The 12,218-nt window shown below is 56.9% G+C and overlaps 1 protein-coding gene across 1 annotated transcript; it reads right to left on the bottom strand.

Moving 5' to 3' along the window:
• Nucleotides 1-5,040: 5,040 nt before the first annotated feature.
• Nucleotides 5,041-9,181, bottom strand: KLHDC7A (kelch domain containing 7A). The gene has a single exon (XM_063176998.1). The coding sequence runs from the start codon at nucleotides 9,123-9,125 to the stop codon at nucleotides 6,510-6,512; it is 2,616 nt and encodes an 871-aa protein (XP_063033068.1). The 5' UTR covers nucleotides 9,126-9,181; the 3' UTR covers nucleotides 5,041-6,509.
• Nucleotides 9,182-12,218: the final 3,037 nt, after the last annotated feature.

The following is a 12,218-nucleotide window of genomic DNA, read 5'->3' as shown; positions in this document are numbered from 1 at the left end:
AAAATTCCTAAATTTTAAAACTCCTCCTGTGCTCCTGAATTTTCCTCCTCTCCTCATTCCTGGATTTTTCCCATTTTAGGGAAAATCCTCCATTGAAATCCCAAAATTCTGGGTTGAGATAATCCCAAATTCTCTTTTAGGGTCCCTATGATCTTCAGGAAATTCCTGGGATTCTTCATCCTCTTCTCCAGCTGGTTTGGAAAATCTGGATCCCCCAGGAAAGGAAAATCCCAGAATTTCATTCTCCAGCTCCAAAATTCCTAGTGTGCAAAAAAACCCTGGAATTTGGGGGCCTGGATGGATTTTTATGGAATTTCTCCAGGATTGGGATTTCCAGCGCCGCTGCTTTAGGGAAGCAAAACCCTGGAAGTCACATCCCAGTGCGGGAAAAGGAGGACAAAACTCAATCCCATGGAAATGCTTCCCAAAATCCCATGGAGATGCTCCCAAAAAAGGAAGACAGACCCCAATCCCATGGAAATGCTTCCAAAAATCCCATGGAAATGCTCCCAAAAATGAGAACAGGCCCCAGTCCCATGGAAATTCCCCTCAAAAAGCAGGACAGATCCCAATTCCGTGGAAATTATCCTCAAAAAGCAGGACAGATCCTAAACCTTTGGGATTTGGAAGAGAAGGAGCCAAATCTTTGGGATCTGGGAGCAGGGAAAGGACCAAACCTTCGTGGTTTGGGAATGGGAAATGAACAAAACCTTTGGGATTTGGGAGCAGGGGAAGGACCAAAACTTTGGGATTTGGGAGCAGGGAATTAATCAAACCTCCTGGATTTGGGATAAGGGAATGATCCAAACCTTTGAGATTTGGGAGCAGGGAATTAATCAAACCTCCTGGATTTGGGAGCAGGGAATGATCCAAACCTTTGGGATTTGGGATCAGGAAAAGAACCAAACCTTCGGGACTTAGGAGACTTCCAGAAGCTCCTCCCTGCACTGGGTTTGGGAACAGGGAATGATCCAAAGCCTTTGGCATTTGGGAGCAGGGAAAGGACCAGACCTTTGGGATTTGGGATCAGGAAGTGAACCAAATCTTTGGGACTGGGGAGCATGGAATGAACCAAACCTTTGGGATTTGGGAGCAGGGAATTAATCAAACCTCCTGGATTTGGGATCAGGGAATGATCCAAACCTTCGGGATTTGGGAGCAGGTCACAATTCAAACCTTTGGTGTTTGAGAGAGAAGGAACCAAATCTTTGAGATTTGGGAGCAGGGAATGAACCAAACTTTTGGGATTTGGGATCAGGGAGTGAAACAAATCTTCAGGATTGGGCAGCACGGAATGAACCAAACATTTGGGATTTGGGAGCAGGGAATTAATCAAACCTCCTGGATTTGGGATCAGGGAATGATCCAAACCTTTGGGATTTGAGAGCAGGGATTGAACCAAACCTTTGGGATTTGGGAGACTTCCAGAGGCTCCTCCCTGCACTGGATTTGGGAGCAGGGAACGATCCAAACCTTTGGTTTTTGGGAGAGAAGGAACCAAACCTTCAGGATCTGGTAGCAGGGAAATAACCAAACCTTTGGGATTTGGGAGCAGGGAACTAATCAAATCTCCTGGACTTGGGATCAGGTAACAGTCCAAACCTTTGGGATTTGGAAGAGAAGGAGCCAAACCTCCTGGATTTGGGAGCAGGGAATGAACCAAACTTTTGGGATTTGGGATTGGAGAATGAACAAAATCTTCAGGATTGAGGAGCAGGGAACTAATCAAACTTCCTAGATTTGGGATCAGGAATCAATCCAAACCTTCGAGATTTGGGAGCAGGGAACAAAACCTCCCGGTCTGAGCGTGGGTCTGGATTTGTCCTTTTCCCTTTATTTTCCGTTTCCCTCATCCCAAAGTCATTCCCACACCCTCCCGGCCTATGTGTCCTTCCCGGCAGGACAAGGCCGGGATGTCCCCGGGAGTTTTTAATCTCCCAAATGCTTCCCAAAATTAATCTTGGCGAGTGCAGGATCGGGGGAGGGAGCGCTGCCCGCGGCCCGTCCTTGGCGCTCTTCCCTGGGGAACACGGGCAGGAAGGGGTTAAAGGCAAGGTGAAACACGAAACGGCGCCAGCAGAAAGGCGGGATCTGGGAAAGCTTTCCTGCGATGGAAAACAATCCAATGTCCTCTGGAAGGGCTCCAGGGCCGTGTTCCCACCTACCGGGAGCTCTCCTCTGCAGCGGTCACGGGAAAAGGGCAAAAATCGGGATTTGGGATGGGTTCGCACCATCCAAGGGGGGTGGAAAGCTCCAACACCGGGAATTCGCCGTGGGAAAAGCAGAAATGTGGGGGAGCACGAGCGAGAGGGGCGAGGAGTTAAATAATGATGGGGAAAATAAGGAGGTTTTGGGATCCACGGAATTTCTGGGTTGAAACATCCCAAAAGGAAAAGATTCTGGGATGAGCAAGGTGAGAATTCCAGTGGAGGGATGATCTCTCTGGAATGGCCCCGGGGTGGGAGAAGGAGGCTGGAGCTGGACCTTTGGGATTTGGGAGCTGGGAACCAACAAAACTTTTGGGACTGGGGAGCGAGGAAAGGACCAAACTTTAGGGATTCGGGAGAAAATGAACCAAACCTTTGGGATTTGGGAGAGAGGAAAGGACCAATCCTTCAGGATTTGGGAGAGAATGAACCAAACTTTTGGGATTTGGGAGCTGAGAACGAACAAAACCTTTGGGATTCGGGAGCATGGAATGAACAAAACCTTTGGGATTTGGGAGGAAAGGACCAAACCTTCGGGATTTGGGAGAGAATGAACCAAACTTTTGGGATTTGGGAGAAAATGAACCAAACTTTTGGGATTTGGGAGAGAATGAACCAAACCTTCGGGATTTGGGAGAGAATGAACCAAACCTTCGGGATTTGGGAGAGAATGAACCAAACCTTCAGGATTTGGGAGAGAATGAACCAAACCTTTGGGATTAGGGAGAGAATGAACCAAACCTTTGGGATTTGGGAGAAAATGAACCAAACCTTTGGGATTTGGGAGTAGGGAGCGAAACTTCCAGGTCTGAGTGTGGGTTTGAATTTGTCCTTTTCCCTTTATTTTCCCCCTCCCTCATTCCAGTCCTTCCCCCCCGCTGGCCCGGGGCCATTCCAGAGGGATCATCCCGCTGCTGGAATTGTCACCTCCCATACCCCAGAGTCTCTTTTTTGGGATATTTCAGCTGGGAAATTCCACGAATCCCAAAAAATCCTCATACTCCAACATATTCCTGCGTTTCCCATGACAGGGAGGGGTCCCCCACCAGCAGGAACAGCCTGGGCAGGTTTGTTCATTAACGCAGCCCCGGGTTAATTAATTACCGCGGCCCCAGGCTCATTAATTAACGCAGCCTCCCAAGGTTCCCTGCCCTCTGTCCGGAGGCTCCAGGCAGTGCCAGGAATCCTTCTGGGAGCGCTTTGGGAGAGAACATTAATCCAGGGTCTCTTAAACCGCCACAAAATTCCCAAAAAAAAACCCCTGGAATTCCCATCCTGGTCCCAGGCCGGGCTGGAGCAGTCTGGGGTAGTGGGAGGTGGAACTGGGGGGGGTTTAAGCTCCTTTTCCCCGCCCCTCTGGAACTGTGGGATAAGCAGCGATTTCCTGGGAAAGCTGGGAGAGGGGATGAGGGAGTGTCTGTGCCAGGAAAAGCTGGGAAAATCTGGGAAAACTGGGGGAAAATGGGAATGAGAGAGCATCTGCTCCTGGGAAAGCTGGGAAAAGGGGATGAGGGAATGTCTACAGGGGGAAAAGCTGGGAAAAGGGGATGAGGGAGCGTCTGAGCTGGGAAAAACTGGGAAAGGGGGATGAGAGCGTCTGCTCCCAGAAAAACTGGGAAAAGAGGAAGAGGGAGCGTTTGAGCTGGGAAAACGTGGGAAAACCTCGGGGGAAAAATGGGAATGAGAGAGCATCTGCTCCTAGAAAACTTGGGAAAAGGGGATGAGGAAATGTCTGAGCTGGAAAATGCTGGGAAAAGGGGATGAGGGAGCGTTTGAGCTGGGAAAAACTGGGAAAAGAGGAAGAGGGAGCGTTTGAGCTGGGAAAACATGGGGAAAAGGGATGAGGGAGTGTCTGAAGTGGGAAAAACTGGAGAAAGGGGATGAGGGAGCATTTGAGCCAAGAAAAGCTGGGAAAAGGGGGTGAGGGAGTGTTTGAGCCGGGAAAACCTGGGAAAAGCTGGGGGGAAAATGGGAATGAGAGACATCTGCTCCTGGGAAAGCTGGGAAAAGAGGATGAGGGAGTGTCTACAGGGGGAAAAGCTGGGAAAAGGAGATGAGGGAGTGTCTGAGCTGGGAAAAGCTGGGAAAAGGGGATGAGGGAGCGTTTGAGCTGGGAAAACCTGGGAAAAAGGGATGAGGGAGTGTCTGAAGTGGGAAAAACTGGAGAAAGGGGATGAGGGAGCATTTGAGCCAAGAAAAGCTGGGGAAAGGGGATGAGGGAGTGTCTACAGGGGGAAAAGCTGGGAAAAGGGGATGAGGGAGCGTTTGAGCTGGGAAAAACTGGGAAAGGGGGATGAGGGAATGTCTAAGCCAGGAAATGCTGGGAAAGGGGATGAGGGAGTGTCTGAGCCAGGAAAAGCTGGGAAAACCTGGGAAAAGCTGGGAGGAAAATGGGAATGAGAGAGCAACTGCTCCTGGAAAACCTGGGAAAAGAGGATGAGGGAGTGTCTACAGGGGGAAAAGCTGGGAAAAGGAGATGAGGGAGCGTTTGAGCCAGGAAAACCTGGGAAAGGGGGATGAGGGAGTGTCTGAGCAGGGAAATGATGGGAAAAGCTGGGAAAGGGGGATGAGGGAGTGTCTGAGCTTGGAAAAGGGAGTGAGAGAGCATCTGCTCCTGGAAAACCTGAGAAAAGGGGATGATGGAGCACTGGTCCTGGAAAACCTGGGAAAAGGGGATGAGGGAGCACTGGTCCTGGAAAACCTGGGAAAAGGGGATGAGGGAGCGCTGCTCCCTGTTTGCCTCCCGGAGCTGCCGGCCGTGCCTAATTAGAGATGTCGAACATGCAGCGCGCTCTTGCCTCCAATTAGGCTCGGCTTAAAACGAGGCGCGGCGTTCATTTCACCGAATGTTCGCTTTAATTTAGGCCCAGCTGTGCCCAAACCCCCGGCGCCGCTTTACACAGAGATTAAACACAGACAAGTGCGCTCTCAGGAGGAGGAGAGGAATAACGAGATAAGAGATAACGAGGCCAGCCCCGAACTCTTCCCAGCGTGAGTGAGGTGTCCCAGCGATGCTGGTAGAACTCCAGCAACCTCCACCCTAAACCACTCCTCATCCGTGTCCGGGTCAACGTTCCCCACCTGGAGCCTAAGTCGGGTCTAAATCAGGTCTGAATTGGTCCTGAAGGGTGTCCGGACAGCTGGAGCCCGCGGAGATCCGGGATTTGCTGCCGCCCAAACAAACATGGCCTTGTTTGACCTCCCCTGAGCAAACGAGCCCGCCCAGCTCCTCCCGGCTCTTCCCGGAGCCTCCTCCGGGCTGCGATTCCCGGCAGCGCCCGAGGGTTTGATCCCTTCCTCCAGCCCGGGGTGTGGGAAGAGACTGGATCCAAGGATCTGATCCCTTTCTCCATTCCAGGGGGTGGGGAAAAGCTGGATCTAAGGGTTTGATGCCTTCCTCCAGCCCGGGGTGTGGGAAGAGGCGCAATCCAAGATTTTGATCCCTTCCTCCAGTCTGGGCAGTGGGGGAAAAGCCCGATCCAAGTGTTTGATCCCTTCCTCAAGCCTGGGACATGGGAAGAGGCCGGATCCAAGGATCTGATCCCTTTCTCTGTCCCAGGCAGTGGGAAGAGGCTGGGTCCAAGGATCTGATCCCTTCCTCCATCCCAAGGAGCAGAAAGAGGCCAGATCTAAGGGTCTGATCCCTTCCTGCATCCTGGTCAGTAGGAAGAGGCCGGATCCAAGGATCTGATCCCTTTTCTCCATCCCAGGGGGTGGGAGGAGGCCAGATCCAGGGGTCTGATCCCTTCCTGCATCCTGGACAGTGGCAAAAGGCCGGATCCAAGGGTCTGATTCCTTCTTCCAGCCTGGGCTGTGGGAAGAGGCTGGATCCAAGGATCTGATCCCTTTCTCCATCCCAGGAAGTGCTAAGAGGTGGGATCCAAGGGTTTGATCCCTTCCTGCATCCTGGAGAGCGGAAACAGGTCGGATCCAAGGGTTTGATTATTTTCTGCATCTCAGGGACTGGGAAGAGGCCAGATTCAAGGGTCTGATCCCTTCCTGCATCCTGGGCAGTAGGAAGAGGCTGGATCCAAGGATCTGATTCTTTGATCCATCCCAGGGGGTGGGAGGAGGTTGGATCCAGGGGTCTGATCCCTTCCGGCATCCCGGAGAGTGAAAACAGGTCAGATCCAAGGATCTGATCCCTTCCTCCAGCCTGGGCAGTGGGAACAGGTCGGATCCAAGGGTTTGATCCCTTCCTGCATCACGGGTATGGGAAGAAGTCGGGTCCATGGAGGGCTTGGATTGCACACGTCGGGCTAGGAGCTCCTTCTCCAGCTGCCACCACTCCTCGGGGACCCCTCAGGGCCGCGGTGTCTCCGTGCCCCCCTCGGGCAGCACCAGCACCGCGGGCAGGAGGCTCCCGTGGGGCTCCGGGAAGGGCCTCAGCTCCTTGGCCCCGAAGCGCGGCGAGACGGGGTCAGCCAGGAAGCGGAGATGGAAACCACGACCCAGGCAATGAACGAGGCCTCCCAGAGCAGCGCAGCGCAGCCCGGCCGGCTCGGGCAGGGGGCGGCTGCCACAGCGGTACCACAGCCTGGCGCTGGCGCTGCACCGCGACACGGCCACCTCGGTGCCGCCGGCGCCGCGCCGCAGCTGGAAGCGGTACAGGAACCCGTGGGCGCTCACCAGCTCGGCCGTCCCGTCCTTGTCACCGACGGCCGGGCTGGTGGCCCAGCTGTCCCCGCGGGCGTCGTAGCGCAGCAGCAGCGAGCGCAGCGTGCCCCCGGTGACGTAAATGTCCCCGTCGCACGCGGCGGCCGCGTGGGCCACGGCGAAGGTGTCCCTGGGCAGGGCGGCGGCGAAGGCCCAGCGGTCGCGCCGGGGGTCGTAGCGCTCCACGGTGGCCAAGCACTCGCCCCCGATGGCGTAGAGGTGCCCGTCCAGGGCCACCAGCTGGCAGTGTGGCCGTGCCTGGCGCAGGGGACAGATGTCACACCAGCTGTCCCTCAGAGGGTCGTAGCAGAGCACGCGGCGCGAGGGGCTCCGCGCCCGGCCTGTCCCCTCCCAGCCGGGCGCCAGGAACAGGTAATTGAACATGGAGCACGCGGCACAGCCCCGCCCGGCCACCCCGGCCGGCAGCTGGCACAGCTGGCACCAGCGGTCCCCGTCCTCGTCGTAGTAGCAGAGGCGGCCGCGGCGGTGGCCGGGCTCGGCCGGGGGGACATCGGCCACCACCAGGCGCGGCCGCCCGCGGCTCCGGAGCGCCGGGAGCAGCTCCCGCTCGCCGGCATTGAGGCGGCCGTAGATGTTCGGGGAGCGCAGCGCCTGCAGGAGGTTGGCGCTCATCACCTGGAGGGCAGCGTCCTGCAGGGCCCGCAGCTGCTGAGCCTTGGCCGCACGCAGAACCTCGGAGCAGTTCCCCAGGTGCACCTGGGCGGGTGGTGACGCCTGAGATGGCTCAGGACCCGCAGCTGGAGCCCCACCGGGCAGTGGGAGCTGGGGGGTGCCGCTCTTCCAGCCGGGAGAAGGTGGTTCTGGAAGGTTCTCCGTGCCCTCCTGTGGAGCTGAGGTGGTGTCGGGATCAGGAATTTCCAAAGCTGGATTCTCCCCCTGGGTTCCGGAGCTCTGTGGCTCTGCCTGGTCCCTGTCCCTGTGACATTGGGATGTCCCCGCAGGGACAAAGGGCAGGGACGTCTGCTTGGACACCGACTCGGAGCTGGACTGCACGAAGTAGTCGTAGACCTTGCCCCGCAGGCCAGGCCTGGGCGGGCTGTCCCTGTCCTTGTCCTGGCGCTCCGGGATGAAGTTCTCCTCCACCTGGATCTTGGCCACCGAGGAGAAGCAGTAGGAGGTGTCTGAGCCCACCTCGCTCGCCGTCAGCAGCAGCCCCAGGCTGGAGGTGACGCTGAGGGTCCGCACTGACCCCGTGCTGCCCTCCCTGCTCCTCCCTGCTCCAGCCGCATCCCGCTCCGTGCTCTGGGCGCATCCATCCCCCTCTGTCCGGGCGTCGGGAATCCCCGGGGAGCTCCCGGAGCTCGGAGCAGCTGCGTCCCTCCCTGCGGGGCTGCCTCGGGCTGCGGCCCCGGCCCCGGGGTCGTGAGAGCCCAGCTCGCTTCCCAGCGACATTCCCGGCTCCCTTCCCGCCTCGACTCCCGCCTTGCTTCCAAGATCGCTTCCCAGCAGAATTCCCGGCTCACTCCCCAGCAAAATTTCTGCCTTGCTTCCCGGCTCACTTCCCAGCTTGCTTTCTGGTTCACTTCCCACCTCAATTCCTGCCTCACTTTCCAGCTTGCTTCCCGCTTCATTTCCCAGCTCGATTCCTGACTTAATTCCCAATTTCTTTCCCAGCTCGTTTGTCTGCTCACTTCCCAACTCATTAACTGGCTTCATTATCAATTTGCTTCCTGGCTTTCTTCCTGGAGTGTTTCCCGGCTTGATTCCCAGCCTGCTTCCCGATTTGCTTCCTGGCTGACTTCCCAGCTCACTTCCCGGCTCTTTTCCCTGCTCGCTTCCCGTCCTGCTCCCAGGATCACTCCCCAGCTCAACCCCTGTTTCACTTTCTGATTTAATTCCCAACTTCCATCCCAGTTCCCTTCCCAACTCCCTTTCCATCCCGGCCGGACTGAGCGGGGCTTTGCTGGGAATCAGCTCCGAACCCATCTCTTCTCCTTCCTCCTCCTCCTCCTCCTCCTCCTCATTACTTGGAAAGCTCTGCTCCCCCCGGAGACCCTCGTGCTGCATCCCGGGGCCATTCCCACACTTGTCCGCCCCATCCTTCCTCCTCCTCCTCCTCAGACCCCCATCCCCATCCCGGTTTTCCCGCTGCTCTCCCGGTGGGATTTTCCCGGGGGGAGGCGAGCGGTTCCTATAAAACCTGAAGGCCAGGGAGAGGAGCAGCAGCGCGGCCGCCGACAGGAGCAGCTTCCCGGGCAGCGGCATGTCCGAGTGCCAGGCCGGGGGCACCCGCTGGGGCATTTTTCCATGCGGGAATGCCGAGGAGCCGATTAATGATTTGCCGGGAGAGGCCGGAGCGCGGCGGGCCGGGACAAGGTGACTTTGAGCGGGCAGAGCTGGCAGGAGGCTTCCGGAGGAGCCGCGAATGTTTGGGATGGGCTGGGCTCCAGGGAAAGGTGCGGCCCAGGGCCGGCTCTGTTGGCCTGGGAAACGGAGAGAGAGGCTCGGGGAAGGGCGCAAAGGCAGGGAAAACATCCCCGGGGAGCTGCTGCTCCTCCGTGCCGCTTTAAAAAGGGTCAGGCAATGAAAAAAGAGGAAAAAGAGAAAAAGTTGTTGTGCCCAGTGAAGGCTCCTCATCCCTCGGTGCTCCCGGAAAAGGGAGGGAGCAGCAGCCAGGAGCCCTTTGGGCTGATGCCGAGCAGCTGCTCCGCGGCACGGACGGGTGACGAATTCAGCAGCTGATTCCGTGATTAATTAATTCAGTGATTAATTAATTCAGCGGCCCTCGCTTGCCGCCCGCTGCCTAACGAGGGCTGACGGGAAAGAGCCCCGGAGCTTGGGGGGTCTCACGGAGGCCGCCGAGGAAGGAGGAGGAGCTGGGGGCGTCGGGAAGGGGAGTTTGGGCAGGAAATCGGGGCTGGAGTTCAGCTGTGGGCACCAGGAGAGGAATGAATAAAAGCAGGGAGAAATTCGGGATGGGAAGGGATGGGATTTCTGAGGGATGCTGCAGGGATTGGAGTCACCGTGGGGAAACTGAGGCACGGCAGGGGAAGGTGCTGGTGGTGGATCTGCTCCTGGCCTGAATTCCGAAGATTTTGGGGAGTTTTTGTCCCCAAGACGACAAAAGTGGAGGAAGCACGGTGGGGAGGAAAGGCGGGAGCCTGGGGAATGGCATCGCTGCCACCGCTGTCAATGGAGGGGAACTCAAAGGGATCCGACCCTGGGGAACATCAGAGAGAGGCGGAAAACAACGAGGGAAGAAAGAGCCAAGCTGGGCGTGGGTGGAAGCTCCTGCTCTCACTCAGGGACTCGCTCCCTGCTGGCTGCATCCCAATCCGGTGGGATTTTCCTCAGGGATGAACGCGGGGGATGTGGGAGGTGCGCTGGTCCCAGCCCGTGGGGGGCTGCGGAGCGAGGGGGCCTTGCCAGGGGTCTCCAGTGGGAGGTGGGAGCTCAAGAATTCATTCCCGGTGTCCTCAGCTTCCCAAACATCATCCCACCAGCTGCTTCTCAACGTTATGGGATAGAAAGGAGCCTCTGAACCCCCTCGGGGCAGGTTCTCCACCATCCCTGGCATCCCTGGGTGCTGAGGTGTCCCCCCGCCCAATCTGGAATGCTGAAATTCCTGTGGTGGAAGGGATGGGGCTGGGTCCCCTGACCCTCCAGCTGGAGGATCCCGTCCTAAACACCAAAAATGTTTTTATATCCCTGAAAAGGATGGAAAGGGAGCACAGGAATGACCCTCCCCGGGCTGGTTTGGCACTCAGGGATCCCTGCGCTCGTCCCTGCTGGGAACACGAATCCACCAGTGGAGGATATCTAGGATATTTTATTTAGGATTAATGTAGGATATTTAGGGGAATATTTGGGATGCTGTCCCCTCGTGTGGGGAAATGCAGCACAGGAGAGCTTGGGAGAATTGAGATATTTCACTTAAAAGCTGGATTTTGGAGCATGGGTGGTGTCACGCATCCAAAACAGCACCATCCAGCCTCTCCTCCATCCTGACAGAGCCCCAAATCCACCCCTGGGGGGCTCGGTTTGGCCAAAACCTTGGGAAAGGGAGAATTTCTCCTGCCTGGAAAGGCGGGCTGTGCCGGAGCTGAGGGAGGAGGGCCGCGTGTGGAGTCTGGGCACGCGTTCCAGGGCTCGGCTAATTGGGAAAGGGTCTGGCAGCCGCGACCTCCGGGGCCCTCCACCGCTCCTGCCGGGGCTTTCATCCCCAGGTTGGATCTACAAAGATCCCGGCACTCGAGAGCCGGGCAGGAGGAGGATGAGGATGAATTATTCATGCGAACCCAGCCGGCAATGAGGGGGGAGGCGGCGGAGGCGCCCAGCGAAGCTCCCGCTGACTTTCCTGCAGGGCCGGAGCCCCCCCGGTTCCCGCTATCCCAAAGAATCCACGGATTCCGCTGGATAAATCCCCGTTTATCCCTGCCTGCGGTACGAGGGGAGCGGGAGAAGCGGCGCTGACGTCTCGGCGCTTGTGACTCTAATTGAGCGTAATTACCTCTTCTCAATCTGCTCGAACCTTTTTTGAAAGTCCCCTGGAATCGGGGAACGTCGATAACGCTGCTCCTTTGGGGTTTTCAGCTGCCGTCAGCCCCTCGCGAAGGCGCTGCGGTTTCGGTGGTTTTTTGGTTTTTCTTTTTTTTTTTTTTTTTTTTTTTTTTTTTCCGAGCTAATCAGATCTCCTCGGAAGGTTGTCAGGAGCGGATCTGTCAGCTCTCATCAATAATGGAACAACCTGAGCCGCTCCTTTCCCCTCCAGCCTCCTCCTGCATTATTCACTGCCGGCGTCTCCAACAACGCGATCGGGAATGGGGAAAAAAGGGGGGGAAATTGGGGTCCTGTGTGATTACCTGCAGGGAGAGGATAGGGAGGGGAAGGTGGGTCCAGCACAGCGTGGATGGGTCCCTTTGGGGAGGATTTTGGGATGGAATCCCTTTGTGCGCCTCGTTTTGGCAGGAATTCATGAAAACAGGCAGCAGCTCTGCCCCAAAATGGGGAGAAAACTCCCAAATGCCCTCACTCATCTGTCTGTGCTGGCGTTCGGAAAGTCCCAGCGTCTGGTCGAACTATCCACGCCAGGAGATCCATCTGTTTTCCCAGGGATTCTTCCCAGAGCATCCCGAATTTGGGGGGTGGGTTTGGGATGCAGCCCCACCCAGCCCGGCGTTCCTGTCCCAGCGCTCCCGGGGTGGCACCGAGCGGAGCCGGTGGTGGCCCCGCCGCTGGAATTGCTCCTCGTTTCCACGGGAATGCTCCTCATTTCCACGGTTCCGGGCTAAACCCGCCACATTTGCATTTAAATGGAGCTTCGGGCGGCTGGAAATGCTCGTTTTTCCAAGCGGAGAGGCCTAATGGCTGTTTAATCCTGGCGGTTGTTTAATT

This window comes from Melospiza melodia, chromosome 26 (genome assembly GCF_035770615.1).
Source record: "Melospiza melodia melodia isolate bMelMel2 chromosome 26, bMelMel2.pri, whole genome shotgun sequence".
NCBI lineage: Eukaryota > Metazoa > Chordata > Aves > Passeriformes > Passerellidae > Melospiza > Melospiza melodia.
The sequence above is the reverse complement of the archived record's forward strand: the minus strand, read 5'-3'. Positions and strand labels throughout refer to the sequence as shown.